This window comes from Poromitra crassiceps (genome assembly GCF_964638095.1).
Source record: "Poromitra crassiceps genome assembly, chromosome: 10".
Lineage (NCBI taxonomy): Eukaryota > Metazoa > Chordata > Actinopteri > Beryciformes > Melamphaidae > Poromitra > Poromitra crassiceps.
Genome location: NC_139631.1, coordinates 13,125,542 through 13,140,541, shown reverse-complemented (window position 1 = coordinate 13,140,541; position 15,000 = coordinate 13,125,542). Strand labels below are relative to the sequence as shown.

The following is a 15,000-nucleotide window of genomic DNA, read 5'->3' as shown; positions in this document are numbered from 1 at the left end:
GCATCGTGGATTGCGGATGGAGCACACTTTGAGGCACGCAGCGTAAATATGACCAGAGTCGCAGGGGCTTCATCGGAGCTCTCGGCCAGGGCTCCGGGAGGCGGGCGAGTCCAGCCGGGCTTCCTCAAAGAGCGGCCGCACAGACAGGCTCACACCCGCACAGCAGCAGCAAAGCAAACTGGTGACAAGCGGGGACTGCCCCCTAGTCCGACACCAAATTGGAAACAAATCCCATTCTAAAAGGCTTTTAGAATGGGATTTTCAACCCATTCTTTTTTGTTTCTTTTTCGCTATAATTTAGAGTAATTTAATTTCTATTCAGAAATTTATTTGAGAGGTCGAGAGTATGAGAAAGTGCATTTGCAAAGGTAGGAAAGTGCTTGTGACATGGGGCTGCAGCCAAAAAGAACGCCCACAGGAGGGAGGAGTTGAGCAGAGGGAAGTTTACTGCTGTTATGGAGGAAATTACTGTTCAAAACTATTGTTTAGGTCTTACTGATGCCAAAAATGAATGGTTAAAGTGACAGTTCTATCGAATTTCACAAAAAGCCGTTTATCTCTGAATATTTTTTCTGACGCTAAAACCATGCTGTATTCAACTGCTAATGCTTACATAACTACTAACTCTACAAACTAACTCTTTTAGACAGAGAAAGTACACATTCTATTAGTACTTTTGAGATATTGTATGTTCACAAACTCCAAGCAGAAAATAATCCTCGGCTCTTGTAAAATGAGCCACAATCCTCAAAAAACGGCTTGGCAGAAGCTACCTACAGCAAGAAAAAAACGTCTGGCAGTCAATGTGTTAACAAGGACGCCAGAATGAAACCTGCCTCCACAACACAAAGCATCTGGTGTGTTCCCGCTGAACTGATTAACTTTCCCGTTTGCCCGCGTCTCCCGGTGTGTTTTGTGTGGCTCACCTGTTTCTTCTTTGAGTGAATCTGTCCCCTCTCTGCCTCTCCATCTCACTCTCTCTCACTCTCTCCCTCTCCATCTCACTCTCTCTCTCTCTCTCTCACTCTCTCTCACTATCTCTCTCTGTAACGTTACGGTCGGGTTGTTTGTGTGATCCAGCGACCTCGTATCAGGCAATCTGCGGTGTTCAAGTTTCCAACGCTCAAAACACTTGCATTGTAATAAATTGCACTTGCCAGTTTAGCTTTTTTCTCCCTTGATCTTAAAATATGTCCACACAGCTGACATGACAGCACAGTGCAGGTCTCAGTCGTCTCACATACCTAACCTACTGTCCACACAGCTGACATGACAGCACAGAGCTCGGGGGAGCTCATCCCCGCTCGCATCTGTGGACAGTTCACACTTAACAAGCGACCGCCAATTTCCAACGTGATTTGTCTCTAATCAGGGGGGGCGTTTGTCGCCCGAAACAGCTCGCCGAGGGCTCGGAGCGCCTAGTGTGAACTTGACATAACGTGCAGCCTTTTCAAAGAGCCAGGTCATTTCCCACTAAGCCTTTTCAAAGCTGTTATTAGAAAGGTGTACACACTGTGGGATGAGTACTATTGATCCTGCTCTATTACTCTGCACTCGCTGTTATTGTCCCTGACACGGCCATCGCTGCTCAAATTGCAGCCTTCACCTCCTGTTCTTGGCTCTATGCTCTCTGATTAGAGTATGAACATGTACTGTACTGTATGGCTGTACAGCTGCAGCTACTGAATCACTGTCACAAGATTGCAACAATTTCTGCTCCTTAATTCTAGTAGCCGAGTATCACGGGCAAATTGTCGTCACGAGAAAACCCCACATTTGAATGATTTTAATGTTCTTAAATTCAGAGTGTTATTGGTCCTTGAGCCGAGTGAGTCCAAGAGAGCCGTCCATAACACATGACAAGAGCCGTGGTCTTTTCTTTAGTAAACCTGGGAATAGGAAGAGGCACGTACCAGAAAGAAGCCTGGTGATGCTGGCTGGTACCTACACTCATCCACACGTACTAGACTGGAAAATGTTAAATAATGCAGAAAATTGAATGAGAATGTTACATTTCCATGTGTTTTGTGCTTGAGTGGTAAAAGGCATGCTCGTGTGCACGGTGGAAGACTTTACGTGGTGGAACCAGCAGATGTTGAATGATGTCTCCTGCTGGGCTCACATTGCAACAGGGCTATAAAAGCCACAAATCACAGTGAAGCACGGACAGAGACTCACACCGCCGTCACAGTAAGGGAGAGGCGAGCAACACGCTGATGATGATAACTCTAATCTGTCATCAAGCCTTTCAAATCCATCACTTAGATTGATTTACATTGTACTGCATCTTGTGGACTCATTTTTAGCTGAAGGTGACAGCTACTGTAAGTCACTTTCGGTCAGTCAGTTGGACGGGTCTGTCTGTCGGTCTCAATAAAGAAACTAAAACTATAATAAAACTATAAAACACAGGCTTCGGACACTCATGCAAATTTCAGGAGTTTGATGGAGCTATTTGACACGGTCAATTTAAACGAGAGTACTTTTTTCATGAAGATTTTTAAAAAAGGACAAAAGTTCTGCTCTACACCAACACCAACATTTCTCTTTTGGTTTCAAGAAGTTGATCGGCGTTGCCCACAGTCACAAACAGGCCTAAATACTGTATGTATATAAGTATAGGCTGAATCAACGGCACAGTGGTGGAGAGGGTGGACAGCTTCAGGTACCTGGGAATTAACATCAACCAGGACCTGACGTGGGGCAATCAAAAAGAATACACGATACACACAAACACTCTCTCTCACACACACACACACACACGCACGCACGCAAGCACACTGACTGCAATATGACTGACTGATTATGTGACTAAGTGCAATAGCTGATGCATACAAATATACACTGTACTGCTTCATCTTGCATCTTGTGTTTTGTTTGCCTTCTGACACTATTCACCATTTATATATGTTATGCTATGTTTTTGTGTGCTCCTTGTCTTATATTTATGTCCTGTGGAGAATTCCAAATGAGTGTACTTGTACAACCGGAGCGATGATAAACATGTTGAATCTGTTGTGGCCTGAATAGGTTAACCTGCACCAATCTGGTTGCAGTTCATCACCAATTATGTCCTTGTTCACTACTTTCACTTGCTAATTTCCTTTCTCCGCCCAGCCTTACTTACTGCTTTTCATCATTCTCCTTCACTCTCATGACTTTATTTTTTGTTGGATACTTGGTGTTTGCTTCTTCCTTCCTTCACCATCCTCATTATTAGGCTACTCTTCCTTACAGTAAACACCCTCCATCACTTACGTACAGTACTTCCTTCCTCCCTCCCTGCCTCCTCTCTCACCTTGCCCTCCATGTCTCTTAGTTCTCAGGTCCCATCCAACATCAGGGCCTAATTCATGTGGATGGGAGGTACTGTCTGTGAAAAACCACCTCACAAATAACTGTGATAGAGAAAAAAAAACAAGGTTTCAGTCATCTCTCTCTGTCTGTCTGCGCGTGACTCTCCGCCTGCCTGTGTCTGTCTCCGTCTCTCGGTCTCACTCTCTCAGTTCAATTCGATACTCCCTCTTCTCTCAGTCTCTGGCTGTCTCTCCCCTGGCCTCCATCCCTCCAGCTTGCCAGAGAGAGAGAGAGAGAGAGAGAGATGCAGTCATCAATCTTATCTACCAATCCTAACCATCTCCCAACACTTCATCTTAGAAACTCCTCTCCACTTGATGTCTGACTAAATTAGATTAAATGACTGCTTTGTCTGCCTTCCCAACGAAGAGCAACAGAAACTCTGCAAAATTAATTTGGGTTCCACTCACATACTAAAATGGAGGGTGGCATTTAAACATCCATATTTTATAATCAGATTTAAAAATCAATCACTGAAAGAATGCATGAATTTCATTCAATCAATCTTCAAATATTTTGAGTATGTACTGTATAAATCCTTCCTTTTATATAAAAGTGAGCAATATCTGTCTGCTGTCTGTTTAAATTTTTGTCCCACTGATGATGTCACAATGACATCATCAGTTCCTATGACAAAATCAGTGATGTCATAAGGTGATTCTGGTCAATAATGATGTCACTGATGACATCACTGATGATGTCATCATGACATCATCAGGGATGTCATCACATCCTTATTGACCAAAATCATCTTATGGCATCAATGATGATGTCATAGGCACTGATGTTGTCATAGGCATAGTGACAGCATCAGTGATGTCATAGGCATTGCGACATCATCAGTGACAGTGTTACTGTGCCGTCACCCTCAGTTGCTGATTATCATCGCTGAAGCAGTTGTTTTGCCCCACCTCCTCCCCTGACCACCACCAATGCCATGACTCCTGAAGAATTCCCTATGGGGAGGATTCTCTATCCTATACATCGCTGACGCCCTCCTCCTCTCATCATCTCAGGAGGAGCGTCATCATATCATGGAGTCATACGCCAAATCTAACTTGTTTATTGTATCATTCAAGTTTATTTGAACCTTCTTACTAGTCTCTCATTATTGAAATGGCTGTTAAAGCTGTACTAACAATTTACCGGATACTGGTGTCAAAGAAAGTAAAAAAAAAACATTGCACATACAGTGGAATATGACTTTAAGGTCATGGTTTCCTTATGGCGTATTCACCTTATGTAGCCCCGCCCACTTGACTCAGTTGTGTTCTTCCTGCTCAAAACGCCGTCTGTTTCAAACCTAGTCTGACTCTCTTAGGGGTCTGCACACACCTTAATTACCCACAGTGTCGCCACAGTTAACACAATTAACACAATATAAGTACCATACTGTCACAGGAAGTGTAAACACAACAGGAAGTAATTGGCTGACCCCTGCATTGGAGCATGAGGTGAATAGCCTACGTCACTGTGTTTCTGCACTTACTGTGTTAGGGATATGCACACACACACACACACACACACACGCGCACACACACACACACACACACACACACGCACACCTACACACACACACACACACACACACACACACACACACACACGCACACACGCATGCACGCACGCACGCACGCACACACGCACACACACACACACACACACAAGTCCATATCAAACCACACACACGCATACAACACACGCAATTTGACGCAAACATGTAACACATGCACATGCACACACTTCTACACAATTACTGACTACTGACACACACACACACACACACACGCGCGCGCAAACACACAGTCTTCCGCCCCCTCTCTGTCACGCCTCCAACCAAATTAGATTGTGATTGCTCTTTCCGAGGTCACTTTTAATTAAACTGAGATGGGAACATGACACATGGGATTAAGCACCATCCTACCGCTTCAAATTATGAATTCCTAACCGCCGCTACAGCCTATTGCTTTCATCCATGAGCTCCATACCATTTATGTATAAGAGCAAAATAAACCCCCCTGATTGTCTATAGCGATAAAGAGGAAGGGATAGGCTGTGGCTGAGTGAAGGGGTTAGAGATAGAAACACAAGGAGAAAGAGATACGGGGGCCAAGTGAAATAAGAAAATGAGATGAGGTGATAAAGCTGAGAGAAAGTGGAGGATATTTTCCTATCTCCGATGTAAGTTTTCACGAGTGACATGCTCAGGGCGTCATGAATGAAACATAGGACAAGAGAAGCAGTCGTTATAGATTTCAGTTGATCTGGTTAATTGGGACAGACGCAGAGAAATGACTCGAGTCAGCGACCAAGTCCATGGGCGGGGACCTGATTCATTATACATGCATGTGTGGCTGTTCGAGACGGAGGGGAGAAAAAAAAGTACAATGAATTGCAAAAGGATTCGATTTAGAGCTCAATTTAAATAAAGCACAGAGCCGAGCTGACGCTATTAATAATCAGACATTATGGGTGGGTCATAATATCTCTGTGGAAATATGGCTTAGTATGATCTTTCAGTTTCATTTAATGAACATCTGCTCTCTCTCTCCCTCAAAGCCAGGGAGGGCAGATTCTGTTCAGCTTTCTAACCTGTGCAATCACACTGATGTACAGCTCCGCAGATGGTGCTTTGGAGAAGATAAGATACTGTATTTATATTGTCCCCAAGAGTACATTTGTCTTGGACTCTGGTTTCCCACTGCCATGTGGATTTGCCTTCATGCACCAAGCGATGCTATTTCCAAATGCATTTCTCTCCAATTCAATCTCTTAGTTTCCATGGTTTAGTTGCTCTTTAGTTACACTTTCTATTCAGCTGTCAGAATCAATCTAAGTCTGACAGAAGCCCGTCCAAATCTGACCAATTTTAATGCCGTCTATTTCCCCCCTTTTTTCTTTGGCATGTTTTTTACTGGGGGGTTCTTATCTGGAGGAAACCCCAGAGGAGCACAGCGGGGGAGAACATGGGGGGTTCTTATCTGGAGGAAACCCCAGAGGAGCACGGGGGGGGGGGGGGGGGAGAACATGGAAACTCCACACAGAAATGCCCTTTTTGATGACCCCACATGGGCCATAGGCACTGAGGACATAGGAATGGGGACACACCCTCAGCGTCCTAGGCGGGAATCGAACCCAGGACCTTCTTTTGTTTGACAAATGTGGACAAAATACAACCATCATGACACAGCACTGTAGTCAGCATGACATTCAAGGACTGTGAGAGAGAGTTGCACTACTTTGAATAGTGTTTCCACTCTCATTTAGCGGGAAATGTGCACATTTAGCAGATGTCCCTTGGGAAATGCACCTTTACCTATTTTCACACGTTTATAGTAACATGTATCACTATGACACTGCAATGCAAGGTGTTTTCAGTGTGTGTCAGTGTTTGTGTGCTATGTGCAATGCATGACACGAGATCACGATCACATGACAAATCCATCTTGGCACACTCCACTCTATTGGTTTGAATCTGAACCACCAGTGGTTCCGACCAATCAGCATCCTATGAGGGAGCTACGGGCGGGATTTAGGTGTGACGTCAGCAAGAAGTGAGCCCGTGATAGACAGATGGTTCACCCAATCACCTGCCATTTTTTTGTTGTTTTGAAAACGCCTGCCCCTTTTAGACAGTTTCCCGAGTGAGTTCCCAGATGGTTATGTGAAAACAAACCCTCTGGCAGTGTCAGGTTAAACCGCATGAATGTGAGCAAAAAAGAAAGAAAAGTACATTCCCTACCTCAGTGATGAAAGCCTTGGCAGTAGCCGGACTCATGAAGAGCACGGCCCGGCGTAGCGTGTCCCTGTAGCGGTGCAGCTCCTCCACGCGCATGGTTCTGAACAGACCGGTGATCATCATGTTGATGTTAGACTCCACCTTCTGAAGGGCCACCTCCATTCCCTGCTGAGAGGTCCGGTCCAGGAAGTCCTCAATACCACGGATATCTGGAGAAGAAGAGGGGAAGGTGGAGATGTTACTGTAGATTTCACCTTCTAAAGGAGCACATTTCCCCTCTGAGACACCACATGTATCACAAAATGTGTTTACTGTTGTTCTGTTGGTAACGTCATGTGCTGCTGCAGTAGTATGCATGTATTGAAAGGACTGATTTGGTTAAATAAAGTTTAAATACTTTTACTTTTATTATTTTTATTATTATTATTAATTTAAAAAAAAATATGAATTATGAAAAACATGGGTCATTCCCTCTCCACTCCTCCTCCACTTTAGTTTGCTAGCCTGTCAAGATGAAAGAAAGAAAGAAAGAAAGAAAGAAAGAAAGAAAGAAAGAAAGAAAGAAAGAAAGAAAGAAAGAAAGAAAGAAAGAATAACAAACACACTCACATAAACACACAGACACGCACAGATATGAAAACAACAGCATTTGGTAAAGCATTTAAGCTTCCCACATGGTGGTGACTGTGAGAATAGGAGGCAACTCTGCCAGCGTGGCTTAGCTTGATACATTTCTTCAAGCACTTTCTTCACTTTGGAAGATTTTCACTTCATAACTTGGATACATCTACATTTGATACATTAACCATCCCCACCAGACATTTGATACATTAACCATCCCCACCAGACATTTGATACAGTAACCATCCCCACCAGACATCTGATACAGTAACCATCCCCACCAGAATAGAATAGATGAGAAAGGAACATCCCTAATGCAATGTATTATGGATGTTCTCTGATTTGAATATCGCACTTGACAAAGCACTCAATGCATTTGATATAAATATCTGTTCCTTCTAAATCTTTTCTGTGTTATTTGGTTGTTTTATTATAGCGGTGAAAACATATTCAACTGATAATAACCGTTTTTTTTGTCTCACTTGAACTCAGATGAGAAGAGGCTTTGTTTGTTTCACAGTCGCTCATTTCACAAACAGAATTGAGTGAATACAGGCTTTCCTACTAAACCTGTAATAACGGAATAAGCACAAAAAGAGTGTCATGGGTGTATGTGGGTGGATATAGTGTCAAAACAATTCAATTTCCCTTAAACAATTGTTTTAGCACTTTTGCTGAAGCCACCCTGCATGCCTACTGGGACACTCATATAGTAGAAATGGCATGAGACTGTTGGGAGTTTTGGATTAGAGCACCAGGCCACTGTAATCATCTCTATGAACAGATATGCTTGTCTGATAATGAAAGTAAGATGCAGTATCAGTATCTTCACTGTCTGAACTCTTCTGTTCTTAATGAGCTACACCGCAGGTCAAAGTCATCCTAATTAGGGCACTTTGGTTGGTTGCATGTGTGTGTGTGTGTGTGTGTGTGTGTGTGTGTGTGTGTGTGTGTGTGTGTGTGTGTGTGTGTGTGTGTGTGTGTGTGTGTGTGTGTGTGTGTGTGTGTGTGTGTGTATTCGTGTGCGAGTGTGTGACTATGTACTGTGTAAATGAACTATCTAATGATGTATTAGATGTGGACAATGACATTGCCGTCATTGCCAGTGTCATGGCTAGGCAATTAACTGGATTGATTACGGCCGGAACACACATCTTGCGTGTGCGTGGCGTGTGCGTGTGCGTGTGCGTGGCGTGCTTGCTGCGGCTGGCACGCCCGTGGCATCCACACAGGCAGCGTGGCTGCTGCGTGCAGCTGCTGCGCTGCCAACTATCTTCCTATAGAGTTTACCTTTTATTAAATTTGCTATAAACAATACAATGATGATTTTAACTGAAGATCGCTTGGGCTCACTTCAGAATCGAGGCAGTATGATTTGTGTGTGTGTGTGTGTGTGTGTGTGTGTGTGTCTGTGTGTGTGTGGTGGGGAGGGGAGGAACGAAGCCACGTTGTAGCCTATGGTTTTCAGAGGGCAGGAGAACTGCAGCTGTTAGCTCAGCTCATCCTCTCGTCTCAAATCAAAACGAGCCTTGATTGGCTGTGGCTGCCCCTGTAAAATATAATTTTAATGTCTTTTTGTGTCTATTTGTGTAGAGACACGCGCGCGGTAAAAGGAAAAAATAGGCTTAGCTTCTATTCTCTAGATGACCCGCGTCTCACGCTCGCAAGACACGCGCTTGAGACGCGCGTCTGATGCCGGTGGTGTGGCTGCTGTATAGTAGGGTCATCTGTGGCACTTCCGTGACCGTGGAGAGCGAAGGTCCGTTTCTCAATGGATTTGTCATCTAGGAGGGTTAATAAACAAATTTAGCCGGGGTGTATTTTTAAAAAAGGCGGGGAAAATATTTGAGAGACCAAAATCCAAAATGGCTGCTGTGGAAATGAACTTTTTAATGGTTTGACCTACAATGATGCACAATACATGGTTTCAGAGCTTATTCTGGTCAAGGAATACATATTTGGTGTTTATATAATGATTTGACCTATTTTTGACCTTCAAATCCAAGATGGCTGCCAATTTTGAGCTCTAAAAGGCAGTTTTTTCAAAATCGCCATAGAGCCTTCATATTAGGCTTGAATGACAGGTCTTCTCATGATGAGTTGAATAATATACAGTATAAGTACACAGAAGTAATGTCTGAGGTCAATAAAGTCAATGTTTGTGTGTAAACAACAGTTGCTGATTTGCGGTTTCCCATTAAATAGGGTAGGCTACTGAGAATATGGTGTCCAGTTCATCCCATCCCATTTTCATAATGAACCAAAAACAATTTTGCACTATAGCCTAACATAAAATAGTATTCTGTATGCAAAGCTAGCAAGGTTAGTTGCTTGAGCTGAATTTAAAGGTGAACTCAAAACAAACAATGAAATTAACTTAGAAATTACAACTGAATCCTAGGCTACTAAATTTCATCAGCACACAGTAAAGGAAACTTGTCTTTGAACTCAGCTGACTGTCTAGTCCTAATCCCTGTTGTGCAATGTCCCTTTTCAGTGAAGTTTTAGTTTTTGTTAAGAGTATGGACTTTTAATCTTGACCTTGTTGGTAGGCAACGGCCCTTTTTCAGTCAAGCATTTTCAGATTAGCTCAGTCAGTCTGTGAAGCAGTCAGTGTCAGCACTTGCGCGAGCTCGCTTTTTCTCTAACGAACGTTAACGTTACACACTTTAAGACACTAACATTGATATCCTCAAACAAAGTGTCTTAAAGTGTGTAACATTAGTTAGAGAAAAAGCGAGCTCGCGCAAGTGCTGACACTGACTGCTTCACAGACTGACTGAGCTAATCTGAAAATGCTTGACTGAAAAAGGGCCGTTGCCTACCAACAAGGTCAAGATTAAAAGTCCATACTCTTAACAAAAACTAAAACTTCACTGAAAAGGGACATTGCGGAACAGGGATTAGGGCTAGACAGTCAGCTGAGTTCAAAAACAAGTTTCCTTTACTGTGTGCTGATGAAATCTAGTAGCCTAGGATTCAGTTGTAATTTCTAAGTTAATTTCATTGTTTGTTTTGAGTTCACCTTTAAATTCAGCTCAAGCAACTAACCTTGCTAGCTTTGCATACAGAATACTATTTTATGTTAGGCTATAGTGCAAAATTGTTTTTGGTTCATTATGAAAATGTGATGGGATGAACTGGACACCATATTCTCAGTAGCCTACCCTATTTAACTCATTCATGGCCAGTTTAGGACTGCCAATATTTAGCACAGGCCAAAGATTTTCATAATTGTTGGTCATCTTTCAAGACCCACAGTAAATTATCTATTAGCACCAGAGTGATTTGCAATACCTCAAAATGAAGATGTACGTCTCTGGGTTCACCAGGGAAAAAAAAGTGAGCTTTTAGCATGTTCTGTACTCTACTTATATCCATTTATATACACCCTGTTTTCACCCAAAAGGTCTCTCTGAGATGACAAACAGGAGAAAAGGCAATTTCTGTAAAATACACATTCTCAGGCAGAACTCGCTCTCAATTCTTTTATTTTGAACTGTATTGACATCAGACATGTAAATACTATTCGTTATGACACAAATGAAAAAAAAAAAAATATATATATATATATATATATACACATAAAGTGCTTTTTTTTTTACATTCAACAATACAGCAGTGTGAGTGAGTGTGCAGACAGACACACAGACAGACAGACAGACAGACAGACAGACAGACACACCGACAGACAGACAGACAGACAGACACACACACACACACACACACACACACACACACACACACGATCCCCCTTCGTTGTGTGATTTCTAACCCCACATAGGATAAGCAATAACCACGCCCTGTGGTGCCGGGATTGGCCAGGAGCAACACTGGAGGGCACGCAGCCCAGCGATTTCATGAACCAACTGAATAGCTCTTGAGAACGGACAGCGGGCTGCTGTGACTGCCGCTTCTGGCTTGTTAGCTGTTCGTGTGTTTATTTTGTTTTGTTCTGGTCCACCCGTCCTCGTCCATGTCTCCCTGTCCTATCCTCCCTGCTATTTGATCGTTCCCGTTTTCCCCTCAGCTATTCAACACGTCCTCACCGCCCTCTGATCGATCATTTCCTCATTCCTCCGATGATCAAACGCATCTCTGGATTACTTTCTCCCGTTTTCTCCTGGCTGGCACACAGGAAAGCGACCAGCTCCTGCAGCGCGCCGAGGGGCGTTTCAATGGCGTTTCTCCTGTCTGCACATAGTGCACAAGGAAGCGTTTATCCGTTTTCTGCTTTTCCTCTTGCTCAATTTCAAAACAACAGCTGCGGTATGTGTTTGTTCACGTGTTGTCTTAGATGCTAGGGACCTGATACTATGTCACAGGCTGAGGAAGTGTTTGAACTACGCGCTGCAGTAATAAAAACAAAAACACGTCAAACACGTCTTTGGCGTGGATGGCTATTTCTGATAACACGTCAAAGACGTCTTTGGCGGTGAATGAGTTAATGGGAAACCGCAAATCAGCAACTGTTGTTTACACACAAAAATTGACTTTATTGACCTCAGACATTACTTCTGTGTACTTATACTGTATATTATTCAAATCATCATGAGAAGACCTGTCATTCAAGCATAATATGAAGGCTCTATGACGATTTTGAAAAAACTGCCTTTTAGAGCTCAAAATTGGCAGCCATCTTGGATTTGAAGGTCAAAAATAGGTCAAATCATTATATAAACACCAAATATGTATTCCTTGACCAGAATAAGCTCTGAAACCATGTATTGTGCATCATTGTAGGTCAAACCATTAAAAAGTTAATTTCCACAGCAGCCATTTTGGATTTTGGTCTCTCAAATATTTTCCCCGCCTTTTTTAAAAATACACCCCGGCTAAATTTGTTTATTAACCCTCCTAGATGACAAATCCATTGAGAAACGGACCTTCGCTCTCCACGGTCACGGAAGTGCCACAGATGACCCTACTAGTAACCTGTAACCATGGGCGCCGAAATTAAAACGACACGCAGACGCCACAGCACACGCAAGATGTGTGTTCCGGCCGTTAGACTTGTTAAGGAAGAATTGGGGTATTTATCAACCCGGGCGCAACACAGTATTAAATACTGAAATTCTGCTTGTGTGATGTGTTCCAAAATTCCAATCATGGAAGTTGGAAACCCTCATTAGTGTTTTGCTTGCACCTGTGTTTACCCTGCCTTTTTGACACAAAATGGCCCCCATGAAAAGGCTCTATTTCAGGGGTATTCATTCACCTTATTTTCCAACACAGGGGTCAGCCAGTTACTTCCTACTGTGTTTACACTCCCTGTGACAGTAGAGTACTAGTGACCAGGTATAACAGACGGTGTTCTGAACAGGAAGTCATAACACAACTGGGTCAAGTGGGCGGGGCTACATAAGGTGAATAACAGCATGTAAAGAGGGGGGGAAAACACGAAAAAATATTGAGATATATTAAATATTAGAGAGAAATACATTAATGATGCCAGTAAATGTAGTAATCTGTATCGGAGCGTGCAAGGGGGCAGAAGGAGCGGCCGCCCCGGGCTCACCCGTCACAAATGGGCCCACTTTTTTGGCACAATCTGCATGACTGAACATGCATTTTTGTTGCTTAGTTGAATACATAGGCGTCAATTTGGTATGGCAATCACCATACCTTGGCTTCTAGCCACATTTGAGAGACAGGGAGAGAGAGAGAGAGAGAGGGAAAGAGAGGAGAAGAGAGAGAGACAGAGAGCATACTGTGCATACTGTAGTGTGCAGATCAAAGTGCCTTAACGAGCACATGTTCCTGCCATTGCGAAAACCAGACTGATACCCAAAGTGCACATTAAGGAGGACATAGGTTACATGTAAGCTGTGATACTTGTTGTTGTGATTAATTCTGCCTGAACAGATCTCCTTTAGGCTACATATTCTCCCAATGATGTTGTTTGTTTATGTTTAGCTTACCTTGCAGACGCCAGACGGTCTTTCTGGCAATTGACAATTGGATGGTTTACAAGTGGCGGCAGGTGCATGGGGGGGTATACAGTACTACCAAACATTGGGGTGGGTGATATGTTTGAAATCAACATGATAATCATAAGGAATTTTCTCGACGGATGATGTAGCCTATTTAAACTCAGTTTATGAAAAACAAAACCCTCCAACAACAAAGGATTCTCTGACAGGGATAATTTCCATAGTATAACACATACCACTTTACAGAGGTTTCCTCATACCATATAGCCTATTGTTTCTACTGCTGTAGTGTGTTGGTCATGTTTAACAAAAAGTAGCCTACATGAATGTAACTGGCCTACTTTGTGGTCAATTCTAAAGGCTAAATAATATTTTTAGAGGTTAGAGGGTGCCTTGTACAATTTACAGCATTTGTTTTTATGCACAGCATGTGAGGTCCTGTAGTGCTTATCACTAAAAAATAAAAAGGTAACACTACATGGAGGCTATATCATTCACTGGAATAAAAAAAAAAAAGTTTACTACAGTACATTACTTGCATGTCATATAACTGAATTGCATAGAAACAACTCACAAAAATTGACTATTGCACAAGTGATTTCACAAATGTTGTCCATGAAGGGTGTGTCTGTGTGTGTGGAGAGGGTATGACAGGGGCAGACAGGCTGCTGTCTGTGACAGCCTGTCGCTGTCCATCGGTGGTGGTGCTGAACTGTTCACCAACATTTGAAGCCTGTTTTTTTCTTCTTCTTCAGAATAAGCTTGACTGTAAAGTGGCTTCACTGTATGCTTTCTTGGACATATTACTTGGCTCAATAAGTGACAAATTGTATTTTCAGAGAGGAGAGGGGATATATCAGCTATTTTACAGTTGTGACTTTTAAAATGACTTTATCAGAAGGGCCCACTGAGAATGGTCCGCCCTCTCTGTACTGAGTGTAGCTCCGCCCCTCATAGTAATACACCATAAGCTATGAGTTCAAAAGGTCAAGAGAGTTCAACTTGAGACAATTTAGCCAAAGCAAGGTAAAAAAGAAGAAAGACCAAAACAATCCAATAACAGCTGCTGCTGGAAAGTTGCTTTCTTTCTCTTCTCTCAATTTTTAAACTTCTCTTTTCCCCATACACACGCGCGCACACACGCACATGCACATGCACATGCACACACACACACACACACACACACACACACACACACACACACACACACACACACACACGCACACACACAGACTAAGACACACACAGAAGTTACAAATACTCAGAAGTCCAGAGGACAACAGCTGGGTAGCGCCACAATCTGCTGTCTGGGAGTTTTTAAGTAGGAGCAGAGCTGTGTGTGTGCATGTG

At 43.0% G+C, this 15,000-nt stretch overlaps 1 protein-coding gene across 1 annotated transcript in view; it reads right to left on the bottom strand.

Annotated features, from left to right (window-relative positions):
* grid2 (glutamate receptor, ionotropic, delta 2) overlaps window positions 1–15,000 on the bottom strand; it is a gene marked incomplete at both ends in the record, with an annotated part of 702,436 nt that overhangs the window by 239,338 nt on the left and 448,098 nt on the right. Inside the window, one exon of the mRNA XM_083643819.1 lies at window positions 7,100–7,305. Coding sequence (XP_083499945.1) covers window positions 7,100–7,305 — 206 coding nt within the window. The remainder of the gene's footprint in view (window positions 1–7,099; window positions 7,306–15,000) is intronic.